Source organism: Xyrauchen texanus, unplaced genomic scaffold (assembly GCF_025860055.1).
Source record: "Xyrauchen texanus isolate HMW12.3.18 unplaced genomic scaffold, RBS_HiC_50CHRs HiC_scaffold_797, whole genome shotgun sequence".
In the NCBI taxonomy this organism is placed as follows: Eukaryota; Metazoa; Chordata; class Actinopteri; order Cypriniformes; family Catostomidae; genus Xyrauchen; species Xyrauchen texanus.
The window spans coordinates 1,917-21,353 of NW_026266794.1; the positions used below are offsets into that span (position 1 = coordinate 1,917).

Sequence of the window (19,437 nt, forward strand, 5' to 3'; positions counted from 1 at the left end):
AACTTGGGACAGAGATGCTGTCCCATGGAAACCACTTCTCTCCTGTCTTGCCTGCCTAAGTGTTTGAGGTTTTTCAGTGTATATATACATACATGCATTTTATTTTATTTTTTATTTTTTTCTCCTTTTTTTTTATTTTTTTCCTCTCTATTCTACGTTGTGGTGCATTAAAAACACATGAAAATATTAGGGGGGAATTTTGGAAACAATCAATTGATTTAACTACAGCAGTAGTGAAAACACCAGGTTAGTAATTCCAAAACAGTACTAACAATGGTAATAATAATAATAGTAATAATAATAACAATAATGATACTGATGACAATGATGGCAATGGTGATAGCAATGATGAGAGCAACGACAATAACAACAGCAATTACAAAAAAAATAAATAAAAAAAAAATAAATAAAAAAATTTAAAAAATATATATATATATAGTAATCATAACAGTAACAATAATGATAATAAAGGCAATGATGACAAAAATAACAAAAATAGAGTAATATCCGTGGGTTGATTAAAAAGGTGGTAGGAGTCGGAGTTGAAAGGAGAGAGAGGATTCATAGTTGTAAGAGATCAGAAAGTGTTGGATGGCAGAGGTCGGTTTCAGATGCGTAATTATAAGGGGGAGATGTGTATTCCATTGTAATGAAGTCTGTAATAAGATTTTTCCAATGGTTAATGTGTATTTTGTTACGAGTTTTCCAGTTCATGAGGATAGTTTTCTTGGCGATGGTTAGAGCTATGAGGAGCATTTTAGAGTTTATAGTTTTATCAGTGATTATTGTGAGGTCCCCCAGCAAGCAAAGAGAGGGCGATAGTGGGATGTGGTAGCCGACCATAGTGGATAGTGACTGTGTGACCTCTTCCCAAAAGTGCTTGATTGGAGTGCAGTGCCAGGTTGCATGGATGTATGTATCTATAGATTTGTGATTGCAATGTGTGCAAACTTCTGATGTGAAACCCATTTTGGCTAATCTATTGCCCGTGTAATGTGTTCTTCAAAAACTTTTGTGTCTTACATGACACTAATCTAGGAACTGAGTCTCATATTTTGTTGACATGCAGACCAATGAAAGTGTGCAGAATACACTGCAAATATAATTGAAATAATGTTTAAATATGTGCAAAATGCTTCAAAAAACACCTTCATGCTGCAATATCAGACACTCAAGTGTTTTTCTAAATCAAAACCATGAATAATTTTGTTTTTCCCTTTTCATGAGTAGGTTCTGAATTCCCTTGAATGCCCCCCAGAGTGAGTTATGTCCACACACAAAATATCAAAAGAATGCAAAATCTGTTTTTTGTCTACTGTACTGTATTTGTTTCACTTCGTTTTTTTATACATAGTGTGATGTTCAAAAGAAAAGTCTATGATGATTCAATGTCTGAACTTTATTAATACCAGCTTTCTCAACACGAGGTAACACGTAAATCCCCAGTTCAACGCCTAGCACATCTTTCCCAATAGTTAAGCACCACAGCTCCCCCCATAGGGTTACTTACTCATTACATGACACATAACTATATAAATAAATTGTCATAAATCATCAATACTGTTTATCTGTACACTGTGTGTGTGTGTGTGTGTGTGTGTTTGGTGGTTTTATTAGGTTATACACTAGTAGTTATGAAGGTATTATGCTATAAATGTGGTTTATGAGGACATCTCTAGTGTCCTTGTAATTCAAACGTACATAATATATAATTTTTTTTAAATGTAAATATCCCAAATGTTTCTGTGAGGGTTAGGTTTAGGGAATAGAATATATATTATAAAAATCATTGTGTCTATGGAGAATCCACATAATGATAGGAGTAACAATGTTTGTGACTGTGTGTGTTTACAGGTTTAATATATGTACATCTCTGATGTCTGTTTTAGATTTATCATCTGGAAAGCAACATCTACTAAACATCTTAAATATCAGATTTACAACATTCTATATCATAAATGTCTCAAAGACATCTGCTGAATGTCTTACTGACATTCGAGACAATATTTGTCATATTATAGACATATTGCAGATGAGCAAACAATGTAAAATAGATGTTGTTAAGATGTAAACACACATCAAATAGATGTCTGGTTGATGAACGTGTGCTATCAGGGATAGTTTGTACAGTATAAAAATCATTATGTCTATGGAGAGTCCTCATTATGATAGGAGTACCAACATATGTGTGTGTGTGTGTGTGTGTGTGTGTGTGTGTATGTATGTGTGTGACAAACACATTGCCACCTAATGTAAACAAAGATGGCTGGACTGGAATGATTGCATTTCCCTGTTGTGTTAACTGCATATAGGTGAACTGTTGTCTGTTATCGTGATGTTTTGCGACAATTTGGCTGTCTGTTTCAATGAGTGTACTGTGTGCTTGAAAAGACTATTGAGTTGCTGTTTGAGTTACTTATGATTGACAACAGAACGATCACCTAATGTAAACAGACATGGCTGCGAGGAACATTGATCCCAATTTTGTGTTGACTGTTTGCATACGAGCTGTAAACTTTTATAGTAGTAATTTTGTGACCATTTGGATATCTATGTCATAAAATAATCATACCATGTGCTTGATAAGACTGTATGAGTATCAGTTTGTGTGAATATGAATTACAGGCACTTGGGCAGAGCAGTTTAGTGTTGGCATGAAAACTGATTTGAATCTGACATCACTGACTGCTGCAGAAACACAAATGTGTGACGCTACTCTAAGGGTGCCAGTCATAAACCATCACAAATATGCACCAGTAAGTGTGAAAGGGTTAAGTGACAGAAAGTTCTTTTGAATTGTTTTCCTAAAATGAGTAAAAATAATATTCTATATAAAATGTAATGATTACAAAAAGACCTCATTCTAATGAAACATGAAAAATATATGTCTTCTGTGTGTATTTGTTAAGGATTTTTTTTTTTAAAAGGAATAAATACAGGTGCTGTTTCAGTGAATTCACTGACCATTCAATAAATTCAAGACCAATTAGGGTCTGGGTTTAAGGGGTTAATATGGGTATAAACAGGGTTTTACAGCTCAACATACTTAAGTTTGTCCAGTGTGCAGTTTGGATCGTTGAGTCTTTCAGAGAGCAGCCTGACTCCTGATTCTCCTGGGTGATTGTAGCTCAGATCCAGCTCTTTCAGGTGTGAGAGATTTGATCTCAGAGCTGATGCCACAGAACAACAGCCTTCCTCTGTCACCATACAGCCAGATAATCTACAAACACACATACATAACAGTCAGATAATCTATAAACGTGCATATAACCAGTCAAATAATCTACAAATGCACATCAACAGTCAGATAACCTACAAACAAACATCAGCATTTACCAGCAGCCATATTAACCTGTAGCTCAAGACTGGTTGCCACTGAAGCTAAGCAAGGTTGAGCCTGGTGAGTACCTGGATGAGAGACCTCCTGGGGAAGACTAAGTTTGTGACTGGAAGAGATATTAGGGAGGCCAGCAGGGGGTGCTCACCCTGTAGTCTGTGTGGGTCTTAATGCCCCAGTATAGTGAAGGGGACATTATACTGGAAAAAGATACTGTCCTTTGGATGAGATGTTAAAATCAGGTCCTGACTCTCTGTGGTTATTAAAAACATCCTAGAGCACTTCTCGTAAAGAGTAGGGGTATAACCTTAGTGTCCTGGCTAAATTCCCCCCATTGACCCTTCTCAATCATGGCCTCCTAATAATCCCCAGCCAATAATTGGCTCTATAACTCTCTCCTCTCCACCAATAGCTGGTGCACTATATCTGCCGTCGCATCATCCATGTGGATGCTGCACACTAGTGCTGGTTGAGGAGAGTCCCCTGTTCACTGTGTAAAGCACTGATTATAGTGTCAGAAAAGCGCTATATAAATTAATGTTCATTCAACAGTCAGATAATCTAAAAACACACACATCAACAGTAAGAAAATCCACAAACACACACATAAAAAGTCAGATAAACTACATTTACATTTAGTCATTAAGCAGACCATTTTATCCAAAGTGACTTACAAATGAGGAACATAAACACTTTGTCATATAAAAGTAAACTGTACCTGCAGGATCACACTGTCAAGTTCTAAGTGTTGCTATAATAGTACAGAAACTAGCACAGAAGAAAGAGACAGATAAGGATTTTTTTTAAAGATTTCTTAAATAGTAAGTGCCATTATTTAGGACAGGTTAAGTGCTCACAGAATAGATATGTTTTCAGCTTTTTCTTGAATGTTGAAATGGTTTCAGCAGAATGGCAGGTGGTTGAAAGCTCATTCCACCACCGGGGGACAGAGAAAGGGAATGAATGTGAAGTGCCTCGTTGTGATGGGACCACCAGGTGTAAGAGGGCGCTGTTCCACTGGTTGTCCTGAGGGCCAAATTCAAAGCTTTGAATTTGATGCATAGCCAGTGGAGTAAGACCAAGTGGGGTATGATGTGAGCCCTCTTTGGTGGGTTGAAAAACAGACGTGCCACCGCATTCAGGACCATCTGCAGTGGCTTGATCGCACTAGCTGGAAGGCTATCCAACAGAACACTGCAGAGTCCAATCTTGAAATATCCAGAGCTTGGACCAGGGACTGCGCAGCATATTCAGATAGGAAAGGTTTGATTTTTCTGATGTAATAAAGCACAAACCTGCAAAACCAGACAGTTGATGAGATGCGAGTACTAAAATGTAGCTGTTCATCAATTACTACTCTCAGGATTCAGCTGTCCTGATAGGTCTCACAATACTGGAGAACAGATGAACAGTTACAGATGGGTTTGCTAGGATCACAAGTTCCATCAAGGAGTTTGGTCTTGGCCAGGTTGAGATGAAGGTGGTGTTCCTTCATTCAGGCAGAGATCTCCAAAAGGCAGGCAGAGATGTTACACCCTCCCCAGCCTAGGGTTGGAAAGGTGCAACAAAGACAGATTTAATAATTCTCCTGCCTTGGCAATAAACACAAATAAGCAACACATCTCATCCCGGACTCCCTTGTTAGGTAGAACAGGAGAAAATTTTTTCAATAGAAATAGAAAAAATAGGGAGGTGGTTAATTCAATATTAACCACCTCCCTATGGCTTCCATAAAATTATAAACAAAGCAAGTAAATGAAAAATGTAACAATACAAAACAAAAAATGAGAGTCTATGCAATGCTCATAAAGTGTACTCTGTTTAGTGTTGTGAGCAAAGTATTAAGAATGTACACAATCTGGGGCAGGAGAAAGGAACACCTCTCACAGACACCTGGTGGCATTTTAACTTGTCATGAAAGGCAGATGGAAAACAAAAGAAAAAAAAAAAACACACACACAGGAAGACAACATAAAGAGATACGCCAAAGGATGTAAGAGATATGAGTTGAGACAGTTGGATCATCAGGTTGGAACGATATAAAGAGCTGCGTATCATCTGCAATAATCAGTCTGTTGAGTTCATTACTTGGCCAGTTGGAGTCACCAATTCACACACACCAGTATAAGAGTGCGAGGGACAGTCAAGAGTGTCCAGACGGTGTGCACATATTTACGGCAAGATTATAAAAAAAATAAAAAATAATTAAAAGGCAGATTTTGTGTGTACGTAACATAACTATATATATATATCAGGCCGCTGGTACCTGTGAAGTACACTGAGACTGAACTCATATGGTGCATCTCAATCAGCTTTAGATCATTAGTCAGCACACTGGTCAGGGAGCCATTTATAGGATTGTCCCAATCACAAAATTGTTCCAGTGCACTAAAACAGTCACTCCCCAAAAATCCCAGAATGCACCATAAAAACCAGTGAGCATCACATCACATATCTCTGTGTTCACATCGTGTCACATCTTCAAGAAATTAGAATATGAATGCAAGTGTAAATTTAGTGAAAGCTTAGTTTTCTGTCTTTGAAAGAATTTGTTTATAACTATCTTTTATCCATAATGTGCATATTTTGTAAATAAAGTGGTAAACTATGTTGTAAATACAACACACACTAAGCACTCGTGTGGCTTCATAAATTGAGATTAAACCACTGATTTGGATTTCCTGCCTGACATATTGTAAATACCACAAGCACCCGCCATGAACAATCTGTCCCTCACGGACTGCGTGACTTCACCACAAGTATTTTTTTTTTCGGTAATTAACCAACTAATAACATTTTTAGTCGACTAACGATTAGTTGAATATTATGGGGCAGCCCTAGTCTTTACTACCTTTCTGGGCCTTGAAAGTGGTAGTTGTGTAGCTGTCAATGGAGGGATCAGAAAGCTGTCAGACTTCATTAAAAATATCTTAATTTGTGGTCTGAAGATGAACATTACAGGTTTGGAATAACAAGAGGGTGAGTAAATAATGACAGAATGTAATTTTTTGGCACATATTTCAAGTAAGACTTGTTTGGAAAAATTCTGAAGTTAGTGTTGATTGTATTAATTTGTCAAAATTGCAAAGGAATTGAATTGAAACCGTTAAACTGATGCCATCATTACTGTGTAATGGAATGTAATTTCTGATATGCGCTGTCGATCACAGCAGACTGGGCCATCTGACCCATTAGAGCAGAGTAGGCTCTCAGAAAAGAGGGGTTTAGAGAGACCGAATCATTTATGAGAAGAGAGATAATACTGCAATGAAAATTACAGTGTTTTTTGAACTTGGATGCATGTAAACCTAACCTCCAAAACCAATTTAGCAATCTGTAAAATAGCATAATAGGGGCACTTTATAATTATTATTATTATTATGGTTCTTCTTCTTCTGAGACTCTAATTTTCCAAGAGAAACTCCTCCTAGAGCCTTCAACCTACAACCACCAAACACAGCAAAGATCTTTAGGCTGTAATTCCCTGTAGCAGACTTCTGACTTTCATTCATTTATAAAATAGACATCCCATTAGCATAACACACTAATGGATTATTCTCTGTTCTTTGTCAGTCTTTCTTCCAGAGCAAGCCATCAAGAGGTACAACAAGGTCTTGGACTATTTGAAAGGTGGGACAACAAAAACCCAGGCATACTTCAAATGTGGCATGGATAGAAAGACCATTGCTGATACTGCTGCAATTGCGGAGCTCGAAGATTGTGACATAGAGGCCAACAAAAATTTGCGAGGCACCTTCCAAAGAGGACAGAAACTGTCTGATTTTGCAGAGCGATGCAGAAAATTATGCAGACAGGAGCCAGTGCAAAGCACCATTGAAAACAAAAAGAACGTTGGCTTGCTTATAGACTTTTGTGAGAGACAAACATAATCTGTTTATGCATGTGTATGTCTGTTTCTTTGTATGACAAATACCATTCCATGCATGTTCTAGCCCAGTGGCTACACACAGTCACTTTAACTGTTTCATGTTGCATGACTACTGTTTAAAGTCAGCCATCATAAATATGGCCCAGTGGCTATAAACACTGCCACTTTAGCTGTTGCTTGTTCCATGCGTCTTGTTAAAATCAGCAGTTTTTCCAGTCATGATGAATAAATATCATGTGCAAGCAAACACTGAAGTCATTTTAAGCTTTTGAGGTTTTTGGTGAAGTTTTAGATGGTAATTCCCATAGAAGTATGCAGTAACACTTTAGTCATTACTAGTTAGTTACCATGATTACTACAGTAGTTACTAATGAAAAGCTAATCCTACAGTGTAGAATCTTCTATTCATTCACAAGATATTCACACACACACACACACACACACACATATATGTATATATGAGCTAGGAGACATACATAAAAACATATTTTTTGAGAGGTAGGTTAAATAATAAAATAACTGTATATGGTATTTGGATGGCTGATGACTCAATATGTTCCAGTAGTCACCATGACTCTAGTGATTCAATGCCAGTCCAGAGGAATGCCAGAAAATTGGCCACAGGACAAGTAAGGTCCCGACAACTGCATTTAAAAATCCATTTCTTTAAAATTATTCAGTTGATAAATAGTTCTAGGATACAGCATAAGATAATTATTGACAGCTTTCCCAAATCATAAGTCTGCTATGCTATGCTATTACATATTGATAATGTAAACAACGTTGTGTATTCGTTTACAGTAGCAGTTAAAATGTTAATGTGGTGCTAGTCATTTGTCCTGCATTAGTTATTGATTAGTTTTGCATGAATTATGAAACTTTTTCAGTAGTTCTCTGGGAAGCTTTCAAGAAATTGTAGTTATTCATTAGTTAATAGTGAACTACCACTTTCATCTGTGTGCTATTACTTACTAATTCATTAATCAGAGCTTCTTGTTAGTTAATGGTAGTTACTAGATTGTTAATATTGTGTTACATATTTGTTCCTGTGTAGTTATTCATTAACGAAGGAACCTTATTCTAAAGTGTTACCGAGTTTTCTAAAGAGCTGGACATAAATTAATGTTGTGATAATTTTGAACTGTGATGTCACAATCAGAATAATTTGATTCACTTGAGGAAACAGACTCAGCAGAGGGAGCCCATCCACAAGTACACTCGCCAAGGCCGATAAATCCGATGATATTCTGACATATTTAATTATCGGCGTTGGCCGATAAATTTCCCTTTTGGCGATTGAAAATCACCTGCCTGCACGTGAAGCATATGAGACATGTAAACGACTAGTCACGGTTTGTTTTGTTGTTACATGCCATCGTGTGATATGTTGGCCTTGTATCTGTCTATTGGCCACCCTGCTCTCTGGATATCGATATCGGCCATTAAAAACCCCCATATCGGTCAACCGATGGTACACAGTAACCACAGCTATGTACCACAATATATTCATATCGTATATTCCAATGTACTAATGAATCTGCAAAGACAAACCTCAGTATTTCCAGTGTACAGTGAGGACTCTTCAGTGCATCAGAGAGCAGCTTCACTCCTGAATCCTGCAGGTCATTGTTACTCAGGTCCAGCTCTCTCAGTGATTTTGATGATCGTAGAACTGAAGACAAACTTTCACAGCACTGATCAGTGAATCTACAAGCTGCAAATCTAAAACAAATAAAGAAACAATGATAAAGAGCAGTTTTATATAACAAATGGTAATAACAGAGTGAATGCTCTAAAGTTTGATATGAAAGGGTGTGACAGTCACTGAGCCATTTATTGTTTCATTGTCACAGCTATGAACCACAATATATTCATATTGTATATTCAAATGTACTAATAAATCTGCAAACACAAACCTCAGTATTTCCAGTGTACAGTGAGGACTCTTCAGTGCATCAGAGAGCAGCTTCACTCCTGAATCCTGCAGGTCATTGTTACTCAGGTCCAGCTCTCTCAGTGATTTTGATGATCGTAGAACTGAAGACAAACTTTCACAGCACTGATCAGTGAATCTACAAGCTGCAAATCTAAAACAAATAAAGAAACAATGATAAAGAGCAGTTTTATATAACAAATGATAATAACAGAGTGAATGCTCTACAGTTTGATAAGAAGGGGTGTGACAGTCACTGAGCCATTTATTGTTTCATTGTCACAGCTATGAACCACAATTTATTCATATTGTATATTCCAATGTACTAATAAATCTGCAAACACAAACCTCAGTATTTCCAGTATACAGTGAGGACTCTTCAGTGCATCAGAGAGCAGCTTCACTCCTGAATCCTGCAGGTCATTGTTACTCAGGTCCAGCTCTCTAAGGGATTTTGATGATTGTAGAACTGAAGACAAACTTTCACAGCATTGATCAGTGAATCTACAAGCTGCAAATCTAAAACAAATAAAGAAACAATGATAAAAAGCAGATTATAAAACAAATGGTAATAACAGAGTGAATGCTCTACAGTTTGATATGAAGGGGTGTGACAGTCACTGAGCCATTTATTGTTTCATTGTCACAGCTATGAACCACAATTTATTCATATTGTATATTCCAATGTACTAATAAATCTGCAAACACAAACCTCAGTATTTCCAGTATACAGTGAGGACTCTTCAGTGCATCAGAGAGCAGCTTCACTCCTGAATCCTGCAGGTCATTGTTACTCAGGTCCAGCTCTCGCAGGGATTTTGATGATTGTAGAACTGAAGACAAACTTTCACAGCACTGATCAGTGAATCTACAAGCTGCAAATCTAAAACAAATAAAGAAACAATGCTAAAGAGAAGTTTTATATAACAAATGGTAATAACAGAGTGAATGCTCTACAGTTTGATATGAAGGGGTGTGACAGTCACTGAGCCATTTATTGTTTCATTGTCACAGCTATGAACCACAATATATTCATATTGTATATTCCAATGTACTAATAAATCTGCAAACACAAACCTCAGTGTTTCCAGTATACAGTGAGGACTCTTCAGTGCATCAGAGAGCAGCTTCACTCCTGAATCCTGCAGGTCATTGTTACTCAGGTCCAGCTCTCTAAGGGATTTTGATGATTGTAGAACTGAAGACAAACTTTCACAGCATTGATAAGTGAATCTACAAGCTGCAAATCTAAAACAAATAAAGAAAGAATGATAAAAAGCTTTTTTATAAAACAAATTGTAATAACAGAGTGAATGCTCTACAGTTTGATATGAAGGGTTGTGACGGTCACTGAGCCATCTATTGTTTCATTGTCACGGCTATGAACCACAATATATTCATATTGTATATTCCAATGTACTAATAAATCTGCAAACACAAACCTCAGTATTTCCAGTGTACAGTGAGGACTCTTCAGTGCATCAGAGAGCAGCTTCACTCCTGAATCCTGCAAGTCATTGTTACTCAGGTCCAGCTCTCTCAGTGATTTTGATGATTGTAGAACTGAAGACAAACTTTCACAGCACTGATCAGTGAATCTACAAGCTGCAAATCTAAAACAAATAAAGAAACAATGATAAAAAGCAGTTTAATATAACAAATGGTAATAACAGAGTGAATGCTCTACAGTTTGAAATGAAGGGTTGTGACAGTCACTGAGCCATTTATTGTTTCATTGTCACAGCTATGAACCACAATATATTCATATTGTATATTCCAATGTACTAATGAATCTGCAAACACAAACCTCAGTATTTCCAGTGTACAGTGAGGACTCTTCAGTGCATCAGAGAGCAGCTTCACTCCTGAGTCCTGCAGGTCATTATTACTCAGATCCAGCTCTCTCAGACTTGAGGAGTTTGAGCTGAGAACTGAGGCCAGTGCTGAACAACTTTGCTCTGTCAGATCGCAGCCCATCAAACTGAGATAAATGACAAGATAACAGTGTGTCAATCTATATGTTTTAGTGAAGGCTTCTCAGCACAGCTGTTGGGTACAAAGAAAAAATATATGGCCACTGTGTTTGATTGCTCATAGTCGTTTGCACATTCTTTTGAAGCTCTTCTACTGTCAAGACCCAGTCTGGACTGCCCAACTTGTTTTGTTCTGGAGTTCTGTCTGTTTTGGTCCATGTGTGCATTTGTTTTGAGCACATATCTTTGTTTGTGTTTGTGTCAGCCTTGTGCTCTACTTACTCTGCCTATTCATTCCACCTTGCCACACCTCCTCATCTGATCCTTGTTGTGTTGATTGTCATCACCTAATCCTCATGTGCTCTCCCTCTACATACTGTGCCTTCTACCTTCTTGTGTCTGTTAGATCATTTTGTGAGTTTGGTTAGTCAGTCATTCCTAGTCTGTTTCTCCAGTTGGTGTTTTGTTTATTTTCTTAGTTTCAAATGGGTTCTATTAATTTTACTGTGAGAGTTTTTGGTGTGTATTTTTATTTTTTTTCATAAAAGATCTTTGTTTAGCATCCCAGCACTTGGGTCCAAATTCCTGCAAAATATCCTGATGTCTAAGAATTTTTGTCTCGAAAACATATTTGAACTTCCCCAAAACAACTCTAATGTATGATGGAAGTGAAGTTAGGTAAATTAAGCAGTTTATTAAAGTTATATATTAACAGCATAATACTTAAACTGTTTATCACACAGTTATAGCCTGTTCATTGTTATGTTAACATTTAAATTTGTGCAAATCCTGATTAATCCTGAAAATAAGGCTTTGACATCATGTATTTATACTTGCGCTCATCCTATAATGACATGAGAGATTTCAAAAGACATGACAACATTTCTGGTAAGTGAACACAGTGATCAATGATACTCTCTGGTTTTTATGGTGCATTTAGAGAATTGTTAGGAGAGAATGTTTCAGTGCACTGGAATGATTTTGCGATTGGGTCATCCCTAAAAATGGCTGACTCCCTGAACAATGCTTTGATTAGTGAACAAGAGAGCTCATTGAGATACACCTAATGAATATTTATTGAGTGAGTTCAACTTCAACTGCAGCTTGCCTTATCGATCTGCAAGATTTACCAATTGTAGTAGCAGGAGGAGATGAAAACGGAGCCGTCAAGCCGACACATTCTGCTTCACGACATGTGCTGAACCCACATTAGTCACAGAAGATCCCATGATGATTGCTTTGTTTATTATAGATGAAGTGGTAATCAGAACTCAGGTTTGAAATGTAAATATTGATTTGAAAAGGTCAAATTATTTTGATACCAATAAAGGAGTCCATATTTTTAGTAATTTGGAATTGTTTTAGGAATAAACATGATATTACTATGATAAAAATATTATAATATGAGATAAATAATGTGCTGTTATAAGTGAGAGTTTATTGGAACTGGAGATTTCATAATTAACACCTTGTTAATTGCATATCATCATACTACTCTTAATTCTTTCTCAGACTGACATAGCTGAAGTAGTAAAAGTAGTATGTGTCGCATCCCATGAAACACATGTCACCATTGTCATCTGTGATTCTGGCCAATCATGAATAAGTTGTGACATCATCAGAGCTCTTGCAACCACTCTGGAAAAGCTGCATTGGCTGTGCCAGCCGGCTGTTCTTGAATTGCTCTCATGGTTCTTTAATGGCATACATCACGTGACACGGCACTGACGCCATCTTAAGTCAAACAACATTTCTAACCGACATGCACTGCATGAGAGAGAGATCATTGACGGACATGTCCATCAAGTGTGTTTATGTTGACTTTTAAGTTTATCATTACACTATTATTTATATTGAAAAGTCGGATCTCGCCTCCTCCTTTCCATTGAAACCTTTACATATATGCAGGTAAATAATGATTTATTTATGAGGCAGATGTGTATTATTGTATGTGGAAGCATAAATAAAAATGATAAAGTATCAGTATAAAGTAAATAAAGTATCGTTTTGTATTTATTTAGTGGAAAACTGTAGAAAACATGCTTTTGTTATTTTAAATGAAATTTTTTTACTTTGCATTAAACATTTTGAATCTATTTGGCTACAATGTCTGTTTAAAATGAAAACTACTAAAAGTAACACATGAAACCAAACAAACATCAAAATAGTATAAGGGGTTGTTTTTAATCTAAAAAGTACATTAAAATCTAACCTCTGCTATTTAATTTCAATAAAGTGAGATTAAAACACTAAATTACTCACTCAGCTTTTCTGGATGCTTTGATCACCGGCAGCAGCCTCAGAAGACATTCATGTGATGGATCATATTTCCTCAGATTAAACTGATCCAGCTCCTCTTCTGAGTTCAGCAACACAAACACCAGAGCTGACCACTGAGCAGGAGAGAGACTGACTCCAGAAAGACGATTGATATCTCTTCTGCTCACGTATGTTTGTACTTCCTGCACTAGAGAATGATCATCGAGTTCATTCAGACAGTGGAACAGATTGATGGATTTCTCTGGAGAGGGATTCTTCCTGATCTTCATCTTAATGTACTCAACTATTTCCTGTTTGCTGTCAGAGCTGCTTCCTGTCTGTGTCAGTAGGTCTCGTAAGATTGTCTGATTGCACTTCAGTGAGAGACCTAGAAGGAATCGAATAAAAAGGTCCAGGTGTCCGTTCTCACTCTGTAAGGCCTTGTCCACTTCACTCTTCAGAAGATCACTTATAGATGACCTAAACTTACCGAAGAGACCTGATTTCTGTTGAGAAACGGAAATAAAAGCATACAGAGCAGCGAGAAACTCCTGAATGCTCAGATGCACAAAGCTGAACACCTTCCCCAGGTGCAGTCCAAACTCCTCTCTGAAGATTTGGGTACAAACTCCCGAGTACACTGACGCTTCTCTGACATCAATGCCACACTCTCTCAGGTCCTCCTCATAGAAGATCAGGTTCCCTTTTTCCAGCTGTTGAAAAGCCAGTTTTCCCAGAGACAGAATCCTCTTTTTAGCCTGCTGAAGATCCACCTCACATTTCCCATCATACTTCTGGCTCTTCAGTTTGCTCTGAAAGATCAGGAAGTGTGTGAACATTTGAGTGAGAGTCTTGGGGATCTCTACACTCTCTGCTTCACTCAACAGTCTCTGGAGAACAGTGGCTGAAATCCAACAGAAGGCTGGTATGTGACACATGATGTACAGGCTTCTTGATGATTTCATGTGTGTGATGATTCTGTTGGCCAGACGCTCATCTTTTATTCTCTTCCTGAAATACTCGTCCTTCTGAGGGTCATTGAAGCCTCAGTACATCTGTGAGCTGGTCAACACACTCAGGAGGAATCTGATTGGCTGCTGCTGGTCGAGAGGTGATCCAGAGCAGAGCAGAAGGAAGCAGATTCCCCTTGATGAGGTTGGTCAGCAGCACATCCACTGAGGCTGATTCTGTCACATCACACAAAATATCATTGTTCTGGAAATCTAGAGGAAGTCGACACTCATCCAGACCATCAAAAATGAAAATGACTTTGTAGTCATCAAGGAATGTTTTCAATTCTCTCAGTTCTTTTGTATCTGTGAAAAACTGATGAAGAAGATCCATAAGACTGATATTTTTGTGCTTCATCAGATTGAGCTCTCTGAAAGGAAGTGGAAATATGAAGTGAACATCCTGATTTGCTTTTCCTTCAGTCCAGTCCACAATGAACTTCTGCACAGAGACAGTTTTCCCAATTCCAGCAACTCCTTTAGTCAGCACAGTTCTGATGGCTTTGTCTTGTCCAGGTAAGGCTTTAAAGATGTCATTGCATTTGATTGGTGTTTCCTGTGTCTCTGCTCTCCTGGATGCTGTCTCAATCTGTCTCACCTCATGTTCATTATTGATCTCTGCACTCCCTCCCTCTGTGATGTACAGCTCTGTGTAGATCTCATTCACAAGTGTTGAGCTGCTTTGATTTGACATTCCTTCAGTAATTCTCTGGAATTTCTCTTTTAGTTTTGTTTTGAGTTTTTGTTGATGCACAGAAATCAGTTCTGATGTAAAGAGGAAAAGAAATGGGAATTATAATTGATGTAGATGTTTAATGGTCATTAGACATTAAGTTTATTTTCTTTCACTAATATTGAGTGAACCCAGACACTGTGTGTTTCCTCTGAAGGTGACGTGATGTAATAGTGACGTGAGTGCCAGCTCTTACTGGTTTGAAGTGTGTTAGCGAGGTCTGTCTGCTTCATCTTCTTCAGGACATGCAGTGTGATCTTCAGAAACCCCTCTCTGACTCTGCTCTGACCTTCATCATCCTCCTCCTCTCTCTCAGAGCATGCTGGGGAATCTGAGATCAGTAGTCTCTTGATACTCTTCAGCTCTTTCTTCATCAGAGAGATGATTTTGTGCTCAAGGTCCTGAAATCAGTGAACATTCAAACAACAAACTTCATTCAGTAACAGACAAGAACTGAAGGATCAGTGGACAAGAATCACCACTCATTTTATTTGTGCTTTAGTTGTCTTGAATTCATCAGTTTGTGTGTGTGTGTGTGTGTTTGTGTTATTAAGATGAGGGTGAAGCTCTAAAGGTTTCAATGTGGTGTGTATTAAAAAAACAGCCTGTATGGACATGAATGAGTGTGTGTTTACATCCTCTCTCTCTCTCTTACACACTCACACCTCAAAAATGGAGTCCAATGGCACTTTCCCAGCAGTTGACTCTGATGCATTCTGTTTGTTTCTGTAGTTGATCAAAGACTCTCCTGAACTGAATTTAATTGGTTGACGCATTGACCGGTCACTCTTCATGGACACACAGCTGGGTTCAGGAGATTCTCCATGAATGACACTAAAACAGCAATTAAACAGAGTTTAGTTCATGTGGTTTTTTTTAGTAATCTGAAAACATAATTTCAACATCCAGTGCAATAAAACACATTTAATGATGTGTCTTATATATTATATGTCACATGAGAACTTGCAATGTCACTAACATCAACATAAGTTCTCACATAAACACTCGAGCCGCTGTGAACAAACATCTCTCACAGCACTCATGAATGCACAACAGACGTCAAGATTTACAGTGAAAAATTACACATTTATACTTTTATTTTAAGTTTTAAAGTGAGTCACTCTCCACTGCCATTGTATTAACAAGACCACTCACCATATTCATTAAAACATCTGCTTTTGTGTCTTCTGCATGAGGGTGAGTGAATTATGACACAATTTTCATTTTTAATGAACTGAGAAATCCTGAAGCTGCAGTGAGGACGTGTGTTTTATTTGATCATTCAGAACACAAAACACGACATAACGGGACATTACAAGCAGGGGCGGGATTACGATTTCTGAGGCCCCGAGCAACCGACCAACCCGGGGCCCCATTTGGAAAATAGTTGCTTAAATTACGTAAAATTGATTTTAAATCATAATTTTAAATTCACCCTATAAGCCGTTGTAGCAAAGTACATTCAAAATGTTTAATGAAATAAAAATCTAGTTAATTATAATGAATGCTGTTTTCCAGTTGTTGTTGTTTTTTGTGAACAGGGTGTGCAAGAATCTAGTTCACCAGTAACATTTTGGAATTTAGTTGGTATTTATTAATATTATAACCATCAATTAATGTTTCCCATGGACTACACTTCCCATAATTCCCTGCCCACATCACTGCCAGCTGTCTCCTGTTGTCCTCACCTGTGTTTAATTTGTCATTAGTCCTTTGTGTATTTAAAGCCCTGTTTGTTTGCTCACCGGTTGTCAGTTGTTGAATGTATTCATGTCTTGTTCTAAGCCCTGTTCTTGGTTTTTCTTTACACTCTTGAGTTACCGTGTTCATCTTTTGTTTTCATTAAAAGCTGCACTTAGATCCTCATTCCTCGTCTGCCTTATTACACGGTCACTGTGTCATCTTTTGTTATCTTTTTGTTTTGTTTTATAATACATTTTTTACATTTATATTTTCATTTTTTACACTGGATTCTTTCTAATCGTCCCTCAGACTGTGAACCCCAGCAGCTTCTAACGTGAACCGCTCTGAGAGCGCTGACAACGGCGTGTTCACGTGTGTACCCAGAACAACATGTCACTTCAAGCGGCTTTTGATGAGCTTTCCTACCGGTGTGGGGGCCCTCTTGACGTCCGGGGCCCCATGCAATTGCAACTGATTACAAGATCATTGGAAGTTTTTAAGCATCTTATATTTTTTACAGGCACCAGAATTCCTTTAAAAACATAAACAGCCTCTTTATTGTGTCGTATTCAATGTAGTACGAGACAATTTCTTCAGTTTTTAAGTGTTACTGAAATACTGTCAAACAAAAGTGAAAAAGTGTCAACACATATCCCTACAACATATTCTTCATCAGACACAGATTACTGTAGCACAGGTGGAAACATACTGTAACATATAGTCAACATGTCCTTTTTTAGTAACATTGTGATCTCCAGCAGACTGTATGTCCTGTGATAAACCTGAGGAACAATCTCTTGTCATGTCTGATCATCTCTGTCATGTTCACATGATATTACTGTACAGTATAAAGATGAGCTCTTGTGAAGAGATGCCAATGAATCTGTTACAGTAAAGCAATCAGCTGTAGAAGGACTCATTATTTTCATTATAATTGCATATTTCCTTTTAGATTTAGATTTTTTACACTGGATTCTTTCTAATGGTCCCTCAGACTGTGGTGTACACGTTCATACTGTCAGTCAACATGAGAGTCCTCACCTCACATCAGCACAAGGGGCTCCTGAACTGAATTTAAGTGGATGATCCATTGACCCGTCACTCTTCATGGACACACAGCTGGATTCAGGAGATTCTCCATGAATGACACTAAAACACAACAGCAATTAAACACTGTTTTAAAAACTACAAACTCTCACAAACACTCTTTTCCTCTCATCAGTTTCTCAGTTTTACTCTTCCCAATATTTCTCTCTTCTTCAAGGGGGTAACATGTTCTTTTCCAGTGTTTTCAGTGTCATGTTCAATATTTATTATTTTAGTAGCAGTGGTCACTTAGAGAAAATGACTACATCTGATTTTACATTGAATTCTTTCCATCTTGAGAATATTTTTGGTTTAAGACAGTGAAAAGCAGCACACTGGAGATTGTAGTTTTCCTGAAGTTTCTCTGTAAAGTTGTGTGCAAACAGTCCGAACATGAGACTTCTGAAATACATGCCAAGCAAACTGTTACATTTCTTTAATGTACAGACTTAATGAACTTATTTGTTCCTTTTTTACCCCTTTATTTCAGTTTTACTGTATTTAGGGGTGACACTTTTGAAGTTTGAAAATAAGGGACACTTAATAAAGAGGGTTATAATAACACATATAATAATATGCATTATTCATAAAAATTGTATATCGTTTCTTATATGCTAAAATGAGAACTTTCTTGAGCCATTAAAATACATCATTAATATGTTAAAAATATATTTATTTACATTTTTCAGTTAACTGTCTTCTTGTTCTTATTTATGTATATATTTTGGATGGTTTATACTTTATTTTATTATTTTATTGTTTATACATATTTTTTTAATCATTTTTATTTATTTTATTTGTTTATTTTTTCCTTCACCTGTACTTGTCTTTATCATTGTATTCATACATTGTTTGATCGTGTGGCAAAACATTTTTGGACATTTCAGATGGTCCCTTAACACACCCTCCACTTAAATCAATGTTTAATTGCAGATCTGGAATGATTTCACCACAACAACATCTGACCATTTAAATACGGGACAAATCACATCCTGTATTGATTCAATACCGGATGCATCATTTTATCTTTAAATATGGGACGATCCCTTGTTTTACAGGACAGGTGGCAACCCTAAGTGGAGGTGTGCTAATAAATCCATGCTTCAGTTCAACTCACTTGTGGAAGAGTTTATCTGTCTGTCTAGTGGATGAAGGGCGACTCTTTTACGAGGGCCGAATAACTTTCAGCTACGACTGAAGAGTTTCAAATTTACATGCCAATAAATGCACAGAATTGATGTACACTATACAATGCAATATGCTGCTTTCTGAAAAACTGTTTTCACAAGAATTAAATCATCAAATGTACTTTTACAGGAGAAACATACACACAAATGACCTTTCACCCCAATCCTAAGTAATGTACATTTCTCCAGTTCTGTCTGTGACTGAATCAAACCGGTCTCACTGTCATCTGACTGTAGATCTCACTTTACCCTAAAGCTGTTTTCACATGATTATACTTGAGATAATCCAGTCTGTTCTCATTTCTCCTCAGTGTTTTTATACTGTAGTGTTGTGCAGCATATCAGAA

The 19,437-nt window shown here is 37.3% G+C and overlaps 2 protein-coding genes across 2 annotated transcripts; both read right to left on the minus strand.

Moving 5' to 3' along the window:
* Positions 1-2,886: 2,886 nt before the first annotated feature.
* LOC127642778 (ribonuclease inhibitor-like) lies at positions 2,887-14,403 on the minus strand. The gene is made up of 9 exons (XM_052125265.1): positions 13,395-14,403; positions 10,967-11,140; positions 10,602-10,772; positions 10,237-10,407; positions 9,872-10,042; positions 9,508-9,678; positions 9,143-9,313; positions 8,778-8,948; positions 2,887-3,220 (listed from the first exon to the last, which is right to left on the minus strand). The coding sequence occupies exons 1-9, from the start codon at positions 14,354-14,356 to the stop codon at positions 3,031-3,033; spliced, it is 2,352 nt and encodes a 783-aa protein (XP_051981225.1). The 5' UTR covers positions 14,357-14,403; the 3' UTR covers positions 2,887-3,030.
* Positions 14,403-17,962, minus strand: LOC127642779 (protein NLRC3-like). The gene is made up of 4 exons (XM_052125266.1): positions 17,859-17,962; positions 15,800-15,968; positions 15,331-15,535; positions 14,403-15,166 (listed from the first exon to the last, which is right to left on the minus strand). The coding sequence occupies exons 1-4, from the start codon at positions 17,924-17,926 to the stop codon at positions 14,427-14,429; spliced, it is 1,182 nt and encodes a 393-aa protein (XP_051981226.1). The 5' UTR covers positions 17,927-17,962; the 3' UTR covers positions 14,403-14,426.
* Between the last annotated feature and the right edge of the window lie 1,475 nt (positions 17,963-19,437).